General features: G+C 34.5%; 3 protein-coding genes across 11 annotated transcripts in view; 1 reads left to right on the forward strand and 2 right to left on the reverse strand.

The window, feature by feature from the left end:
* Positions 1-12365, forward strand: part of LOC105250881 (apoptosis-resistant E3 ubiquitin protein ligase 1) — a 111240-nt gene extending 98875 nt beyond the window's left edge. For all 7 annotated transcript variants that reach the window (XM_025409732.1, XM_011257224.3, XM_011257231.2 and 4 more), the window contains 14 exons: positions 5989-6145; positions 6759-6964; positions 7439-7638; positions 8047-8284; positions 8766-8935; positions 9007-9187; positions 9267-9478; positions 9575-9841; positions 9934-10009; positions 10097-10386; positions 10470-10595; positions 10876-11064; positions 11139-11401; positions 11481-12365. In XM_025409732.1, the coding sequence (XP_025265517.1) occupies positions 5989-6145; positions 6759-6964; positions 7439-7638; positions 8047-8284; positions 8766-8935; positions 9007-9187; positions 9267-9478; positions 9575-9841; positions 9934-10009; positions 10097-10386; positions 10470-10595; positions 10876-11064; positions 11139-11401; positions 11481-11583 (2678 nt within the window). In that variant the 3' untranslated portion in view covers positions 11584-12365. The remainder of the gene's footprint in view (positions 1-5988; positions 6146-6758; positions 6965-7438; positions 7639-8046; positions 8285-8765; positions 8936-9006; positions 9188-9266; positions 9479-9574; positions 9842-9933; positions 10010-10096; positions 10387-10469; positions 10596-10875; positions 11065-11138; positions 11402-11480) is intronic.
* LOC105250880 (leucine-rich repeat-containing protein 38-like) lies at positions 427-5053 on the reverse strand. The gene is made up of 3 exons (XM_011257223.3): positions 4868-5053; positions 4166-4653; positions 427-909 (listed from the first exon to the last, which is right to left on the reverse strand). The coding sequence occupies exons 1-3, from the start codon at positions 4974-4976 to the stop codon at positions 559-561; spliced, it is 948 nt and encodes a 315-aa protein (XP_011255525.1). The 5' UTR covers positions 4977-5053; the 3' UTR covers positions 427-558.
* Positions 12366-12695: 330 nt separating the features above from the next.
* Positions 12696-19170, reverse strand: LOC105250887 (intracellular protein transport protein USO1). 3 transcript variants are annotated; one of them, XM_025409737.1, is made up of 7 exons: positions 19089-19170; positions 17537-17864; positions 16305-16692; positions 16017-16208; positions 13927-14069; positions 13680-13844; positions 12696-13611 (listed from the first exon to the last, which is right to left on the reverse strand). In XM_025409737.1, the coding sequence occupies exons 1-7, from the start codon at positions 19159-19161 to the stop codon at positions 13455-13457; spliced, it is 1446 nt and encodes a 481-aa protein (XP_025265522.1). In that variant the 5' UTR covers positions 19162-19170; the 3' UTR covers positions 12696-13454. The 3 variants fall into 3 exon arrangements, with proteins under 3 accessions (XP_025265522.1, XP_025265521.1, XP_011255538.2); XM_025409736.1 differs by lacking the exon at positions 19089-19170 and having other exon boundaries at positions 12696-13307; positions 13450-13611; positions 17537-18025; XM_011257236.3 differs by lacking the exon at positions 19089-19170 and having other exon boundaries at positions 17537-18025.
* Between the last annotated feature and the right edge of the window lie 42 nt (positions 19171-19212).

Here is a 19212-nt window from a genome sequence, read left to right on the forward strand (position 1 = left end):
TTTGCATGTTCCTGATTTTTGTCATCATATATCTTTGCAGTTAAGTCTTAAATTAAAACTCAACTAAAGTAAACTCTATTTAAAATTAATCAAAGAATGTGGTTTTGTTAATATTTTATTTCTACAAAGCTTAGTTTAGAAAAATCCCTTATTTCCAATCACTTATAATTCGAAAATTATGTGCCTCGACATTTTCGTTGAGGAAAAATCGTCTTCAGATGATCTTTGTCTTTGAAAGATGACGGGAGATAACTGGGACACTGGGATATTTAATAATGTATAAATTAATTAATATTTTTTACAAAATTAATATATCTAGAAGAAAAGAAATATATTTTGTCTTAAATATTTTTTTATATAAAGCAGAATAGATCAATATACGGAATTATGCGAATTCAAGAAAATTAATAATCTTTAAGATATTTTTGTCTATTAAAACATCTTGTTAATGATACGAAAAACTGACATAAAACTGTTTATTAGAAATTTTTAGCTTCTAAAGAATTAACGTAAAATATTTTACACCAATATATTGTTTGTTTTTAAATTTACAACTACTTATACGGTTGATTTCGATTCCATCAACTGCCGTAACAGCTTTCTCACGATGTGTCCGTTGGTGATAACTTCCCTGTTATGTTTGCGATCTGTAGCGAGGCACGTCGTGAGCTCGTTTCTCGCGTATATACAATCCTGCGGAATAGATAAGGGAAAGGACTCGGTCGTGGTTAGACTAGTGCGAAGTTGATTGAACAGATTCAAGATAACGCATTCCTTCATCAAGACTTCGGAATTAGCCACCTTGCCGTCGTCCGCGGCGCAGAGCCACAATATACTGTCCAACCAGTTTTCCAACCCCTGTTGCTCGGTTTTATAATTTATGCCCAGGTCGTGTAACCACAGCGTCAGCTGTAACATTTATTTGTTTATTAGGAAACAAGTTCCTTTAATATGCATAACAGAGTACAAGAATCCTTCAACATAAATTTATAACAAATTAGTTCCAATAACAATACGAGTCGATGTTATGACACATTTATTTATTTATTATACAATAAAAAGCATGATCTAAAAATAAAAATAAAAATAAAAAGAAGGAATAGTGAACTTTTCGACTCTATTTTTGGGTCATCTTTAGCGCAACACCTTTGTTATATTTTCACTATCGCATTGCGCTGAAATGACCTAAAAATAGAGTCGAAACATTTGGTATTCCTTCTTTTTTTATTTTTATTTTTATTTTTAATTCATGCTTTTTATTTTATAATAAATAAATAAATATGTCATAACATCGACGCTCGTATTGCAATTGAAACTAATTTGTTAATTTTAGATTTCGAGTCTTATACCTTTATTATTTGTAATAAATTTATAATTACCAAAAAATAGTTTGATAATAGAAACAATATTTAATGAATAGATTGGTAGCCAATAAAAAGTTACACGTGAATATATTATCACAAGGTAGTTATAACTAAACAATTGAATAAGATTAGATAAACGTAATTAAGAATCAGACTAGTCAAAAGACAGACAACGTCCGTTTAAATGAGGTCAATTTCAGATGAAAGAAATCAACATAGTTGGATAAATCATTTGCCAGCAGACATTATTTAAACTTTTTCATGGTCCGATGCGTTTCCACGTGGAAAAGCGTGCAATATCTCAGCGATCCAGCTGGAAGTGAGATTTTACTCCGTGTAGAAATTCAATCATTTTTTAGTAACTGGCCAGGAATTCTTGTCACTAGCTAGTTTTTGGTCAGTTTTTTAACTAGCTAGAAATTGACAGGTTTGGGAGATGCTTGCTTTGATAATAACTAATATGCATAACAGAGTGCAAGAATCCTTCAACATAAATTTATAACAAATTAGTTCCAATAACAATACGAGTCGATGTTATGACACATTTATTTATTTATTATACAATAAAAAGCATGATCTAAAAATAAAAATAAAAATAAAAAGAAGGAATAGTGAACTTTTCGACCCTATTTTTGGGTCATCTTTAGCGCAACACCTTTGTTATATTTTCACTATCGCATTGCGCTGAAATGACCTAAAAATAGAGTCGAAACATTTGGTATTCCTTCTTTTTTTATTTTTATTTTTATTTTTAATTCATGCTTTTTATTTTATAATAAATAAATAAATATGTCATAACATCGACGCTCGTATTGCAATTGAAACTAATTTGTTAATTTTAGATTTCGAGTCTTATACCTTTATTATTTGTAATAAATTTATAATTACCAAAAAATAGTTTGATAATAGAAACAATATTTAATGAATAGATTGGTAGCCAATAAAAAGTTACACGTGAATATTATCACAAGGTAATTATAACTAAACAATTAAATAAGATTAGAAAAACGTAATTAAGAATCAGACTAGTCAAAAGACAGACAACGTCCGTTTAAATGAGGTCAGTTTCAGATGAAAGAAATCAACATAGTTGGATAAATCATTTGCCAGCAGACATTATTTAAACTTTTTCATGGTCTGATGCGTTTCCACGTGGAAAAGCGTGCAATATCTCAGCGGAAGTGAGGTTTCCAGCTGGAAGTGAGGTTTTACCCCGAGTAGAAATTCAATCATTTTTTAGTAACTTGCCAGGAATTCTTGTCACTATCTAGTTTTTGGTCAGTTTTTTAACTAGCTAGAAATTGACAAGTTTGGGAGACGCTTGCTTCGATAATAACTGGACAGTAAAATTAGTCAGTTCACGTCACGTAGCGATAAATGAACGAATTAGCGATCATATAAAATCATAACTAATATTTTTGCAAAGTTTTCATTGAATAGAAACTATCCACTATTTACTTACTATTTACTTACTATTTTTTCTTGTCTAGTTTTTGACCAAAAATGAATCAAGAAATGGCCAGTATTTTCAAAGTTTTCGCTAAATAAAAAACTGTTTATCATTTACTTACGATTTTTTCCAGTTACTGATCAAGAATGAGTCAAAAATTATAGCCAATATTTTCAAAGTTTTCAAACTATCCAATATTTACTTACCATTGTTTCTTGCTTAGTTTTAGGACAGTAACTGGCTATGAAATAATAGTCAGATATTTTTGGCTAGTTTTTGAACAGTTACTGTCTACTTAAGAATGTTTTGTATGTACAATCCCAGCAAAAAGTGAAGCTGAAAATCAATATTGACGAATATATCCACTTTTGGTGTATTTTGAGTAAGAAATTGTGTGGAATATTACAATTTGATCTTAGTTACAGTGCAGAGATGTATTTTTTAATATTTATTGCGTTTTTACTGAAATATTCCGAATTTTGTTAATCGAAATGATTAACATTTGGCAGAGAATTTTGTCTTGTGACAGATACATGGCTAATTTGATTGAATTAAATATGAAATATAAATTGAATGAAATATTTAATATCTTTTTAACCAGTTAGTACTTGTCTAATATTATTTGACCAAATATTTCCTCTGTATCTAAACTTTTGCAAATTTTAAACAAATTCTAAATATTATTTCCATGTGTTTTTGTCATTTCAATCGACGTGATTTCCCAAAAGAACACATATTAATTCGTGTAAATTAAAATCCTTATAACTTGTGAACGCTTTAATGAATCGATTTAAAAATTGTGCTGAAGATTCTAAATATATGTAAGGACATTCCGTACAATTTTCATTAAATTCTCAATATTTCGAAAATAGATACAAAACATCCTTAATCTTAACCAGTAAAAACTGATCAATTTCTGGATAGTGACAAGTTTCTCCCAGAAATGTTTCTACTCGGGATATTACGTAATAAATCCGGGCAATCAATGAATCCACAACAGGAACAGGGAGAGATTAGTTTCGAAATCACGACCGATTTCCTTTGTTGCGACGAAACCTTGATAACGCGAGCGTCGGAACGAAATGTCAGCATCCGGTTAGATATTTGTACTCGAGCAGCAATAGATAGATTGAAATATCTCTCCGTTCGTTTCTCATCAAACATTATATTGCCCAAATATTCTCGAGCTTTGAAACAAATCATATCTTAATAAATACAGTTTAATAAATTATAATTTATAATAAGTTATAATTATTATAATTAAAATATATCATCGCACGGTCGTTCTGCTATAATGCTGACATACCTGGTCGAGGTAATGTTTTTTTTTTTTAATGAAAAAAATGCTCACCGTGCCACGGCACTGGAAGGTGAAGGGATTCCCGGAAAAGCGGAACTTCTCGATGCCTGCCATGGGCACAAGTTGGGCCGGTTCCAAGCACGTCAAACGGTTCCCACTGACATCGAGCCTCTTGAGGCCTCGCAGTTTCTCGAAGACCGTGGACTCGATCGACACGATGTGATTGTGCGAGAGATCCAGCTGCTCCAGAGACGTTAAACCGACGAACCACTGGTCCTTCACCGACGTGATGTTATTGTACGACAGACCGAGCTTCTTCAGGAGCATCATACCGTCGAAAGCGTGGTCGGAAATCTCTCTGATATCGCATTCGTGCATGTTCAAAGATACCAAGCTCTTACTGTATCTCAGGAACGACCGATCGGGGATACTCTCTATCCGCGATTGAAAAATCATCATGTTGTCTACGAGCGATCCGCCGTAAATTATGGCGGTATTTAAGTTGGTCAGATTGGAGCACACCACACGCTCGTGTGAGCCTAGGATAATTAAATTGTTTAATAACAGCAAAACGAGATCGGTTAACCGCGACAATTTTGTCACTTCGCATTTTATTTTATATTTTATGCGGGTGATAAACAATGAAATTGAAATATCATATTTTTTATATCATGATATATGTAGTTAAGTTACAAAATAAAAGAGAGAGAGAAATTTTGCGTGAAATAGTTCTCATCAAATGCGGCCGCTCACCATTTTCGTACTTGTTGTTGACACATGACGCGATTGCGACGTCTGTGAAAACGGAGGCAAAAACGAGAAGCAAGATGTACCGGCACATCTCGAGATACCCGCGGCACATTCTGTCCGGTTCTGATCGGTTTTGTGACTGACAGCGTTCGGGAAACGGATACGAAAGAAGTGAAGTAATGCAAATTATCTCAGCCACTTCCCTCTGTCAATGATACCGAGCTATCGGTACACAAATATCTAGGATGTCATTTCGCACTGATTGCAGAAGCATCATTAATTAACAATGCGTTATTATTTAACAGGACGCCGTAAAAAATTCACCTCATTTCAGAGAAAAAAATGAAGAGGCAACGGATGATAATTTTTAATGAATATTTATTTTATATCTCATCACAAGGAAAATGCGATGAAAATTACACGTGTTTTATATAAATTACATAATGTGTTTTCTAATCAAAATAGATTTTTGTCTCTTTTTATTATCTAAAGAAAGATATGTACAGGGTGTTTCATTTTAATCTAGCCAGGCGAATATTTCCAACGCTGTTGAGTTTAGAGAAAAATGTTTCAGACAAAAGTTGTATGGTTTCGAGGGGGACATAAGATGATACCATTGGTTTGACCTTGAAGAGTTATTTGAAGATCACATGAAGGTCACTTTCAATTTCCTAAATGGAATCTACATTTTCTCTTTACATATTCTTGTAACTTATCTCGAGAGCTTTCCAAAACACTATAATTAAGTACCTTTTCGTTAAGTACTTTTTGAGTTATAAGGCCTGAAATCATTTCTTAATTTTACATAAACCATAAAATATCTAGTAAAATATTCATTTTTCGATTATCTTACCTTAATACTTTCATGTACAAAATAATGAGGGGAATCAATTGGTGTAAAGAAAATATACAGTTGTTTTTAAGAAAAAATATGGAATTGTTAATTGCAAATTATTCGCCTGGCTAGATTAAAATGAAACATCCTGTATATATGCATTCAGAAATTTTCTTGTTTCTGATGTTTGAATTATCATCTCGTTTTTTTCGTCGCAAATTAATTATATAAATAAATCGCATATATTTGTGCCAGAAAAATGTAAATTATTTTCCTTCTTTTTTGACAGGCATCTCGACCCTCGCAAGTTGCGGTGAGGTCGACGCGCTTCCCGAGCTTCCGGCTCAGGACGAAGAACGTCTGCAGCGCGCTGCGCGTCTGCTGCAGCAGAGACTGGTGCTACGTCAATGGTTGACGGATCATGGCCTACACAATTATTATCAAAAGTAAGAGAAATTGGCACAAGGTTAAAAGGACGGATGAATATCAATCTTGATAATTATGTAGCAACCGTTCACAGAATTGTTGAGAAGCTATTGTTTAAAATTAACGAATAAGTTTAATTAGTTTACGGATTTTCTTAAGGATTTTCTTCCCGGTTGCCCCAACATTATTTTAGCTTTAAGCGAAACTTAAATATATGTCTGTCTTTATTTATTTAGAAAGAAAGATAAAGATAGACGTATATTTAGGTCTCGCTTAAAGCTAAAATAATATTGGTGCAACCGGGCCTAAGTCCAATAATATTAATAAATATTAATAAATACAAATATTAATAAATACAATTTATATGCACAAATTAAGATTTTATTACATTGCAGAAAAATGTAATTTTTAATCATTCTCATGATAAATTTGCTAGCTTTGAAAAATAATTTCTTAATATTTGTTAATTATATCATTGAAGCTTCGTAAGTCTTTTTCTTCCATAAAATCTTTTCTTCCTAGTTAGCTTAGTCACTTATCCGCTAAAATAAACGGGCTTTCTCTAAGAGGCTCGCAAAGATATACTTTATCAGGTATATTTCGAGCATATATTTTGAAGGTGTACTTTGTCAGGTTGATGCAGATGGAGGTGATGTCCCTGGAGGATGTGTACTGGGTGGAGGACAATGCGGCACGGGCAGCCCTTGGCAAGGATCTACCGCGGTGGATCCAGGCCAGGCAGACATTGCCTACTTCAAAAGAAGATTTAGAAACTCTAAAAGCAGATCTGTGGAGTGCCGTTGTGAAAAACAGCCAACATCAGGATGCTTGGACATGGGGTACGAGTTTATGTAGCACCATTTTCTCTCTATTTCGGTAAAACGAAATCCTTCCTCCGGAACGAGAATTCATTGCCTCGTGAATTCGCCGCAATAGTTACAATTTGAGAACGGCATTTTAACGGAAATGATTTTTATTTTCCTGCAATAAAACACAATAAAAATATTATTAATGAAAAATTAAGTAATCAATATTAGTAATAAAATTAGTAATCACAAAAATTAAAAATTCATTAAATACTTACTAAAATACAATTATTATTACTGATGTCATTCGATGCAATTTAAAGCAGCATCGATTAAAAAAAAAATATTAAAACAGATTTGATTTTTCTCTTTATATTCAGTCCCTTTCTCTCTTCTAGCTTTTATTATTTTTTTTTGTTAATTCTTTCCTTTGAACGTTTTACACGCGTTTGAAAAGGCAGACCATTGATTAAATGTGCAAAGCTAACAAATAACTTAACTCGCCAGGCGGTATGCTGGTAGTTTCCGTGTCAGTGGCAGGGCTGGTTACCCTGGCTGCTATGACGCAGCCCGCTCTGGCACCCGAAGCGAAACATTCTCTTCTGCAGTACGTCACAGGAAAATATTTATTACCGAGTAATTGCCGCGTTCATTTCGAGTGGGAAGAGCCTCAGCTGGTCGGCGAAACGATGACTTTTACTGTAAAAGTGAGTAAAGCGACCGCCGCGACAGATATTTACATTTCTGTAGTTGTTTCTTATCCGCGAAAATAAACGGACTTTCTCTATGCTTTATCATTACATTCGAAAAAATAATCCGCATAAAACGGAGCACATTCAAAAAAAATTTATTAAAGCAACTATTTTATACAAAAATTTATTAAATAACTATTTTTGCATTAAGTATGCAATGTTAGGAAATTTCAAATGATAAATAGTTGACTCAGCAGTTATATTTGAAAACATTTTAACAACGTCAAATGATAACATTTATATTTGAAAACTATTAAAAATCTGAGGCAGATCGTGCGCGATTAAAAGTTAAAAATTGAGACGTTTTGACTTGTTAAATATTTTATACATATATATTACACGCGTAAAAATATTTGTTTACAGTTTTATCAACGCAACGGTCAGCCATATCCGATATGTGATAAGGATAACTTGATCGTAGAAGTAACGGAAGACACGCGCAGGGTGGCTACGTTAATAGAACTGGGAGGCACCGACCCCTTAGCTGCGAATACTGCAGTAGTCAAGTTTACTGTCCGCCATGCGGGACAATATCGAATAGCTGTACTTATCGGATCGTGTCATGTGCATGGCAGCCCGTTTCTTAAGAATTTCCTTCCTGGTACGTGTGCTTGATGCATGTAAAATAAAGTCGATACAAATCTAATACGTCTGATACATCGTAAAATAAAATTGAACAATGCTACGAGAATACCTACGTATACGATCAGTTTAGTATCAAATGTAAACTAAGATAAATGTAAACATAGATATAAAATGTTGTGGGATCGATGGTTTTTAAATTACGTAATGAAGGATCCTTTTTCGGAAATTAAATTTAAAAATTTAAGCGATACTTATTTTTTATTTAATAATTTTTATACTAGAGAGTTATAATTATTATATTTCATTATATTTTAATTATTTTATAATTATTATATTTTAATTATTCTTATAATAGAGAGTTTTATAAGATATTTAAGATTCCACAAGAAAACTTGCATAAATAATATATAATTATCTGTTGATATTTCTATTAAATAAAAGTCAACTTGAAATTTTTTGATGAAAGAATTTATAGAAAATATCGTGATTTAACATAGGCCCTCCGGATCCAAATAAGACAGTCTTTGTACGACAAAGTTCTACAGTCGTTTGTACAGCCGGAATAGCGCATTCGATGACAATAGAACCACGCGATGAATATGATAATCTGTGCATATTTGGGCCCAGGGATCAACCTACTGAAGGCTATAATATTAATATTACTCAGGTAAATTTGAAAATACATTGCAAGAGTACAAAATTTTAATAATTGTTTAATCGTCTATATCTGCATCGTAGATCGGTAGTCTAGGAGATGAAGGATCGATGGTAGACTACAGTATTCATCTCGACTACGATTCTCCAAATCAAAGAATTCGTTTGAAAGTAAGCTTTCCGAAAGGCGGATGTTATCACGCGACTGTCAGTTTAGCGGGATTGCAGTTGCACAATGGAGACTTTGATATCATTGTACTCGAAAGTACGTAAAAGATACGTCTCTTACATTTTCCTACGACATGTGTATAACGCTCATGTATATCTTTTCTTATCATTATTAGGTTCTGTCGCGAGAATGGTGCATAATAATGTAGCGTCTAAGGATCCCGATATTTGTTATGTCGCAAAGTTGCTGGGCATGCAAGGGGAGAGGTTTTCCAAACCAAGGAAAGTCTTCTGTTTTATTTCGCCTAAACAACTTACGATTAAGGAGTATTTATTAAAATTCATTCCCATAAGACTCGTAACATTTAGACTGTGTCCTTCGACTAAGGTATGTAATATATGTTATTAGAAATAATTACGCGTCTTTAATTTAATTTAATCTGTCATGGATTTATATATAATTTCTTATTTTTTTAATTTATAGTTCCACTTTGAAAGTTCTACTAATCAGCACGAGGGTTATTACCCTTTTTCGATAGACGACGGATGCCAACCACCCGTTGAATTAATATCTCTGTACCGTGATATAATAGCAGCCACATTTACGTTGTTTCTTTTGAAAAATATCGGTGGCAGTGAGACGTTCGCCGATAAACAAGACTTTTTCTATCACGAAGTCCGCAAGCATCATCAGAAGCATTATCATGAAAAACTGTCGATGAAAGTGCAGCGTGATAAGCTTTTAGAATCGGTAAATATAAAAATATAACTCTCTGAAAACTCTCTTTTCACGAGAACATTGCGCACAAAAATGTATATTGACTATATTTTCTTCCCCTAAAGTCCATGAAGGCCACTAAAGGATTTTCCGTGAGCGATTGGTGCCGAAATTTTGAAATTACTTTCCAAGGCGAGCAAGGTGGGTTTGACGTTTGCATTTTAGTAATTTTTATAAAGATCGATTTGACGAGATAATTACATAAGAATCGTTTATCTCATACGCCAGGCGTTGATTGGGGTGGCGTGCGACGCGAATGGTTCGAATTGATATGCGCCGCTCTCTTCGATCCGGGAAACGGTTTGTTCGCGTCGTTTGGAGAATCGCAGCAGGCATTGGTGCATCCAAATCCAAAACGGCCACCTCATCTTAAATTGAAGCACTACGAATTCGCTGGACGTATCGTAGGCAAGTGTCTTTACGAGTCGGCGCTCGGCGGCTCCTATCGTCAGTTAGTACGAGCGCGATTCACTAGATCATTCCTGGCGCAGATTATAGGACTTAGAGTACATTATAAGGTAAAGTGTCGAGAGAGCTCTCTTAACAAGAAACTTTGAAAATATAAACTAACAACTATATATTTCTTTGTTACGAACGCTAGTACTTTGAACAAGACGATCCTGATTTGTATTTAAGTAAAGTGAAGTACATTCTCGAGAATGATGTTGAGGAAATGGAATTATACTTTGTTGAAGAGGAGTACGACAAGGATGGCCAATTGTTGAAGGTAAACGTTTTCATTTCGTAAAAATAACGGAAGACTCTCATTCGAAAAAACTCATTGTAATATTGCTTTTATTTATTACTTGAAATAAAAAACAAAATATTTTAAATATATTTTAATTAAATAATAATTTAATAATAATTTTAGAATAATATGTAAATATAAACAATTTATAAAAAACAGAGATTTGGATTTAAATATTAGGACAACACACAAAAAAAGGTTAATATAATTTAATGCATAATTGCGGTAATTATGATTAATATTCCTACATTTCGCACAGGTGGCGGAATTGATTCCCGGTGGTAGCAAAATTCGAGTGACCAATGACACGAAGCTTCGTTATCTGGACGCGCTCGCTCAGCACCGGCTTGCCAGTTCCATTCGCAACGAAGTCGATCATTTCTTGCGCGGTCTTAACGAATTGATTCCCGATAACCTCTTGGGAATATTCGACGAAAATGAATTGGAGGTACGTAAAATATCTCTCTCTGCTAGAGACAATTTCAGTATTCAAAGATGCTGACTCTCCACCTACTTTCACAGTTGCTGTTATGTGGAACCGGTGAATATAGCGTAGCGGATTTGCGCGCGCATCACATAGCTAACGGAAGTTCTCCGGAATTTCTCCGAGTGCTCGACTGGTTCTGGACAGCGGTGAGCAATTTTACGCAGGAAGAAATGGCGCGGCTGCTCCAATTCACCACAGGCTGCTCGCAATTGCCACCCGGTGGATTTCAACAATTGAGCCCGCGCTTTCAGATCACAGCTGCGCCAACGTTCGCTAACTTACCTACGGCACATACCTGGTACATTTTTATTTCGAGAATATTATTTCGTGAGGATATAAATTCTAACATTCATTAATTAATATAATTTTTTTTTCAGTTTTAACCAACTTTGCTTACCTGACTACGAATGCTACGATCACTTTGAACGAGCGTTGCTGTTGGCCATCAGTGAGGGTACCGAAGGTTTCGGCATGATCTAATCGGGAATCCGCTAAATTTTTAGTCGAGTCTAATTATAACGCCACTGTGTTAATTAAATCCACAATTATGTACCCATTTTTCCTCCAAATGATAAAAAACCGCGCATCGTCTTTCGCGAAAAAATAAATCCTATCACCTGAGTTTATCCCCCATAGTAACTTCCTCGCCATCGGCGAGGTCGAGAAGAGAGGATAGTAATTTTATCGCACGTTTTGTATACGTAGACGGTTAGGGAGAACTCTTTTTAGAATTATCTTTCTTCTATTTTACGCCGAAGATTATCAGGAAAAATCTAATCTTCCGACGAGTGAGGAGAATGCAATTTCTACTGAGCCGTGGCGACATTTTTATAAAATGGAAGATATCCAGAGCAAGAGCAATGTTACCTCAACATCAAAGCTGCTCAATATTATTATATCGAGACGTAGCGTAGTCGAACGTATAACGATAGGTTTTGCGTTATGTGAACGTAAAGGGAATTACATTAATACATTAATGCGTTTCCTCGTACGACGATGTAGTTAACGTCGCTGTATAATGACATACGATAGAACAAATCAAAATATACATAGATAACTTTTCCTTTCTTCGCAGATAAGTATTACACGTAAGGAGAGATCAACGCATTTCATGAAGGGATCATTGTGGCAATGTATAATATGTTCCATTGATCAGTATTTCCGTTTTTTTGTCAACACATTCTCGTCGACTGGCGCACAATATGTGATTTTAAGACGATTTAAAAAAACGATACTAATACATTAAAGCTTTGTGCCTAGCAGTTTCTTATTTCTTTCGTTCTATCCCACTTACATAATTACAGCACAGCAATTATACGGTACTTCCAACGTCAAAGATGGCGGATAAAGTAAACTAATTAGCGTGTACGTCCCGTACTGTAAATGCGATTGTATTCCGAGACACTACGCATTATTTCTTATCAACGCAAAATGTTCGCGGTAAAAATAAAGTGATTACCTAGCCATAATGAAATACTGTAATCGTACTGCGGGCATCGCATTCTGATGTATACGTATTGATTTAAGGCGCAATAACATATAACTATTATATTAAGTAGAGAGGGATTAACGTAGTAATCTCGCCATAGCGGGCATTTGTTGTAAAAAAAAGTGCACGAACGGCCAACGATCGCAAATCATAACTACGCCTCGCAGTAGTAATCTGCCATCAGATAATACTCTGACGGTAATTTATTTTTATCAGTTTATCATGTTACACGAAGGAATCTAAAAATATATAGATTAAAAAGGTATGTAATATCTCATGTTTATTAGACAAATCCTGCTAAAAGTTCCATTTAGTATACACATTATTTTCTTGCTTATACAATTTACATACAAAAAGGAAAAAAACTTGATCTATAAATCGAAGTGCTGCGTAACGCGATAAAATTGCTTGTTTCATCCACGGTGTGTTCAAGCGTACATATGTATATCAAATCTCTATTACTCAAGAGTTAAATATTGATTCGAAAAAAAAAAGACTGCAATGTTCAATTTTAAATGTAAGAAAGGAGAAGCTAATCAATTTCTTTGCCGTCCCACGAGTGCCTGTCCTTGTCATTCTTCGAAATGTCACTTTCAATCGTAAATCGTCCTCCTTTTCACGGCCAAAGATACGTTTGCATCAACTGACCGGTAAACATTTTCCTCCGAGTCGAAACCGGCTCTCAGAAAGTCGCAATCACGCTTAAGCCCCTTGTCTGCTTATTTACATACAAGAAATTAGTAATGTTTCTCCGGCTCTCTGTTAATAACGCGTCTATCAAATGATGTAAAATAAGCAGAAATTTTCGCATCATTTCTGAAGATTGTTGAATCTTTTCAGGTATTAGTATAAAATACCTATTCTATGGCGGCAATGGCAGAGCAGCACTGGACAGAAAAGCGAAAGTCCGCATGATTGACGCGCGCATGATGCTCCCAGCAATCTGCAACATCCGGCTGCTCCAACCACCCTCTTGAGACTGACGCACCAGTCGCTCTCGCAGCTCTCTCAATTCCGTCCTGGCGGACAAAAGTGCCCATTGTAACTGGATTAATTAGAAGATTAATTTTTCAAAAATAAGTCTCACATCTGCGAATTGTATTCCGACTCAACGCGACGAAGTTCAGCTTCTCGATCGACCAGCTGACTCTCCAGGGAAACGGCACGCAAACTCAGAGCCCTGGCGTTACCCTCGCTGGCTCGCAGACGTTTCTCTAATCTCTGCTTCTCCACGTCCGCAACTTGCAATTCCCTAATTACACAGTTCAAATTAACGATGATAAGTCTCCTAAGTACGCAGGTGTTTCGGATTACAATTAGAATCCCTATCGTACTTGGAAATGCGCTCCAACTGCTCCTGCGTAGACTCGGCGTGAGCCACCTGAGCCGCTAATCGTAGCTGCAACTCCTCCACAGTGGATTCCGCTTTCTCGGCTCTGATGCGACGATCCGTTGCTAGGGCCTCGCTAGCCGATACCTAGAGTAAATTTTCTCATCATAAATCACATTATAAAGAATTAAGTAATTTATAATATTTTAATATAATATATAATAATTTATAATATTTTAATATTATAATAATAATTTATAATTTATAATAATTTATAATATTTTAAAATATTTATAATATAATTTAATATATATTATATTAAAATATTTATAATATTTTAATATTTATAATATTAAAATATTTATAATACTTTAATATATATAAATAATTAATATTATATTAAAATATTTATAATATTTTAATATAATATATAATAATTTATATCTTTAACGAAACAATATATATTTTTCATTATTAAAGATATTTATATAATGCATTCTTTTTTAGTTAGACTTGCAGAATCGCTGGATCTGCGACCGTGTAATCATTCATTCGCATGTAGGATTGCCATATAAGATTGATAGGACTCATCAATGTAACATATGTATAAATGTAGGATGATACGTCTAATCTCGGAATTCAATAAGTATTCGTATTGAAACTTTTCGCGATTCACTTATTCTACATTGAATAAAAGTTAATAGGGCAAGTGGTATTGATCCTTTTTCCTGGTACGGAAGGAGTATTACGTGATATTGAGTCACCAATGAAACGCGAAAGGTGTGATTCACCCATAAGCTATATTTCTCTTGTCGTACGTTGACCTGACGCTATCTCGTAGATGAATTCTACGATCTTTAAAGAATGATGGATGTCACCGAGGCTGCACGTAATGACAAGTGTCATAGATTAAACTCAATAGTAGCATATTATATCGATCTTGTACGGAGCACGTGTTTAACAAACAATAATCTTGCACTCGTCGCAATAAAGATAATTTTGAAAAGGCTTAAATAGTGTTTCGTTGTATATACGACTTTTAATTTCCAAGCAATATGTTAGAAAATATTTTTGCGATTTAAAAAGATTTTTTTAATCCAGTATAAATTAGAAAATAAATTTTTAATGATTAGAATATTAGAAATTTAATGTTTAATAATACTATTTCTATAAGAATTTTAATAATCTAATCTAATTTTATTAAACATTAAAATTATAATGAAAATAATAAAAATTCTTATAGAATTAGATAATAAAAATTCTTGTAGAATTTTTATTATTTCTATTAGAATTTTAATAAAATAATAATTAAATAATAATAAAAATTCTTATAGAATTTTTATTATTATTTAATTATTTAATTCTTATAGAATATTATTTAATTATTATTTTATTAAATAAGAAATTCTATAAGAATTTTTATTATTTCTATTGGAATTTTAATGTTTAATAATATTATTTATATAAAACCGCAACTTGTCATATTTAAAGGGATTTATGGCAAGTTTCGTTATATCAAGAATCCGTTGGATATAAATCCGATGACATTTCGCTGTCGTTCCCTATATTTGCGCAGCAAGCCAATGTTACTTTACATCACAGTTGTTGGAGACGTCTAACTTCCACGAAAGAGTGGAAAGGGTGAGAGAGAAGGAAGGGATGAGTCACACTAGTTCATGGAACGCGAAGGGATTTCGCACGGGAGAGTTCACCCCCGAGGAGGAGGAGGAGGAGGAGGAGGAGGAGGAAAAAGAGGTCGCGATCTCGCGTCTCCTACGAGCATAACAATGAGTCACCGAACGATGGATCAATTTTTTATTACTATCGCGCTATTGCGGACGCTATATAAGCATTCACGTGCGCGTCGAAAGTCGCGAGTCTCGTGACTCAATGCATGTTGTTTATGCAGAATTTATGCAGATTAGAAAAAATATAATAAATTACAATTTTTTGCCAAGAGAGAGACGGCCCAAAGCTAATCGGAGAATCCGTAATTTAAGAAAAAGCATATTTAATGAAGGATGTCTTGGGGAAAGATTCCGTATACACGATCTAATCATGATTAATTTTCTCAGTCCGAAGAAAACACGGGACCTTATCCAGGAGGATCCTTTTGTCTTCCCGTAATTTTAAGAGTTTCTCTCGATCTTTTGCCATTTGCGTGTCGAGGGCCTTCAACTGGTCTTGCGTGGTCAAAAGCTCATTTTTCAAATTTCCCACAGTGACCGATCGCTCCAGGGAAATCTCTTCGACGCGCTTCAATTCGACCTCCAATTTGTCTTTCTCCTGCAAACGGAATATCCGGATAAATAAAAAAATTGCGTTGAAAATTGATAAACGACGTATATAAAATTATTAAAATTAGATCAAAGTAGATCGTACCAACTTGACGGCGTCGCGTTCTCGCGTCATCTCCTCCAATTGCGACTTGTCACGATGCAGCTCGCCGTTCAATCTGCCGACCCGGTCGTTCTCGGCGAGCAGCAATCGGCGCAGGAACTCGATCTGGAGGTGTAAGTGCTCCACCTGTTGCTCTAGTTGTGCGATCTCGACGCGTCTACGTCGCCAAGCGTTCACCACCAGCATGTGGCACACAATATTCGCCGCCCGGGTCGTCGGATCCTCCGCCGAACCGGCAACTTCGCCCTGCTCCGATTCCGAGGACGGTGTAGCGTCCGTCCAGGATCTGCCGCTTCCGCCGTTCGCCAAGATATCTCTAGATTTGTCGGCGGCTTCATCCAGACGACTGACGGTGGAACCACTCTCTGACCTGGACGATAAACTTCTCGATTAGTTCTCATAATCGGTAGAGTTAATTAATAGAGTCTATTAATCGGTAGAGTCTATTAATTTCCATTGATTATGCCTAATATTAGATGTCAAAAGAAAGACGATATTTAAAATTTCTGTCGAATATGTAAATTATTAATTTTGTAAATTAATAAATATTTAAAGAAAAATCAAATGGTATCATCAATGATATATAGGGTGTTTCAGACCATCCGTATCACCCATTTAAAAACTAGAGAAATGGTTATAGTGAGAGGAATCAATTGGTGTAAAGAAAACACATAGTTGTTTCTAAGAAAAAATATGTAATTTGCAATTAACAATTACATATTTTTTCTTAAAAACAACTGTATGTTTTCTTTACACCAATTGATTCCTCTTATTATTTTGTACATAAAAGTATTAAGGTAAGATAATGGAAAAATGAATATTTTACAAGATATTTTATGGTTTATATAAAATTAAGAAATGATTTCAAGCCTCATAAACTCGAAAAGTATTTCATGAAAAAATAATTTATTATAGTGTTTTGGAAAGCTCTCGAGGTAAGCTACAAGAAAATGCAATGAAAAATAGGGGGTTCCATTAAAAAAAATGCACTTCCGGTCTGAATCGCCTATTTCCGGCCGGAACCAGAAGTTGAAAATATCACCATTCAATAGAGCGCTGGATTTATAAAGAAAATGTTTTTATTTGTTTGAAATAACCACTTCTCTAGTTTTTAAATGGGTGGTACGGGTGATCTGAAACACCCTGTATACTTCTGTCAGAGACTATCAATTATTAGCGTCGCTAATTCACGCAATATTTTGCAGCGTCCTCACTTGAGATCGATGTCGGGCTTGACAGCGGACAGGTCCATCATCGACAGGCTCTTCTTGCAACGAGGAGTGCCGATGCCCAGGAAGCAACCGCTGGGCGGACATCGGTCGGAGCAGCTCTTGGGGATCGGTGCTGGAGTCCCGGTCCGGTTAGTCACCGACAGACCGACTGACAATTTGTAAGGCCTTCGGGATACGCGATGATCGGCGGCGCATCGGTATGGACTTGGTCGTGGATGGCATTTTACGGTCACCGGGGCGCACGGCAGCCTACGTTGCACGCATCGGGGCAACCTGGTCTCCACCCGAGTGACGGCTCCAGCTCGCGGGCCTGAAATCCGTTTCGACTGGACAGCAGTTTCCGACATATCGCCGTTTGCAGCTTGCGCATAAAATTCGGATCCTCGAATGCGATCGAGATTGTTTGCGGCTCTCGTCATGGGGACAGGGATTTGAAAGCTAGCCGAACAAACGACTGATATCCATCGGGGGTGATTCTATAATTCGGAAATTCAGGAATTTTGCGCTTATAATACAGGATAAACGCATATAACTAGATTTGTCTCTCGAATTATAGATGGAGTAGGCTTTATAGTCGGGATGTAAAGAAATCGAAATGAATCTTTAAATAGTAATTTTTCGGTCCTAAAAATGTGAACACAGAAAAAAAGGACATTCTTGTTTTGAAAATATATTTAATTTTAACATGGAAATCTTGAAATGAGATTATATCGCATTAATTTAAGAAGAATATAATTGCTCGAATAAAGTCATTTTATATAGTTCAATCGAGAAAAATATATTCTTATGATTTAAGATTTAATTTTCTTTAATGGAAAAGAAACAATGTTGGATAGAAAATAACATTTTTAAATTAAATATTATAATTTTCTTAAAGTAGAATCAAATAATTATATATTCTTGAGGTGACAATTACAATATTAAAATAAGACTAATATTTTTAAAATTATTAAATTTTTCTGAGAAGACTATAAATTATTGCGTATATACGAAACAATGAACGCGTTAGTTTAATTATATAAGTTTTGATTTGACACTTATTTTTTTTCTGTGCATAAGCTCACGGAAAAAAAGGACATTCTTGTTTTGAAAATATATTTAGTTTTAACATGGAAATCTTGAAATGAGATTATCGCGTTAATTAAAGAAAAATATAATTGCTTGAATAATTGCTTACTTGAATAAAGTCATTTTATATAGTTCAATCGAGAAAAATATATTCTTATGATTTAAGATTTAATTTTCTCGAATGGAAAAGAAACAATGTTGGATAGAAAATAACATTTTTAAATCAAAGATTATAATTTTCTTAAAGTAGAATTAAATAATTATATATTCTTGAGGTGACAATTACAATATTAAAATAAGACTATAATATTGTTGAAATTTAAAATTATTAAATTTTTCTGAGAAGACTATAAATTATTGCGTATATACGAAACAATGAACGCGTTAGTTTAAGTATATACGTTTTGATTTGACACTTATTTTTTCTGTGTACGTTTAATCTGCTATTCCAAAAAATATTGTTTACCAATGTGTTCAACGTTTCTAACAAATTCCGATATCGCCATCAAATAGTATCCCAGGTAACAAGTACACGTCATTTTGACTTTCCAAATTGGTCATTTTTGGTCATATATCGTCAAAACTGATTT

The sequence above is a fragment of the Camponotus floridanus genome, unplaced genomic scaffold (assembly GCF_003227725.1).
Source record: "Camponotus floridanus strain SB8 unplaced genomic scaffold, Cflo_v7.5 scaffold28, whole genome shotgun sequence".
NCBI classification, from domain to species: domain Eukaryota; kingdom Metazoa; phylum Arthropoda; class Insecta; order Hymenoptera; family Formicidae; genus Camponotus; species Camponotus floridanus.

Bases quoted from the DNA above. Each gene is read 5' to 3' on its own strand.
- LOC105250887 (XM_025409736.1), bottom strand. From the start codon at position 17,973: ATGACGAGAGCCGCAAACAATCTCGATCGCATTCGAGGATCCGAATTT. The intron at 14,070-16,016 runs GTCCCGTGTTTT...AATTTACTCTAG, and splicing joins AAAGGATCCTCCTGGATAAG to GTATCGGCTAGCGAGGCCCT. The intron at 13,612-13,679 runs GTGAGACTTATT...TTTGTCCGCCAG, and splicing joins TCGGAATACAATTCGCAGAT to GACGGAATTGAGAGAGCTGC.
- LOC105250880 (XM_011257223.3), bottom strand. From the start codon at position 4,976: ATGTGCCGCGGGTATCTCGAGATGTGCCGGTACATCTTGCTTCTCGTT. The intron at 4,654-4,867 runs GTGAGCGGCCGC...TAATTATCCTAG, and splicing joins CAACAACAAGTACGAAAATG to GCTCACACGAGCGTGTGGTG. The intron at 910-4,165 runs GTGAGCATTTTT...TAAATGTTACAG, and splicing joins CCTTCCAGTGCCGTGGCACG to CTGACGCTGTGGTTACACGA.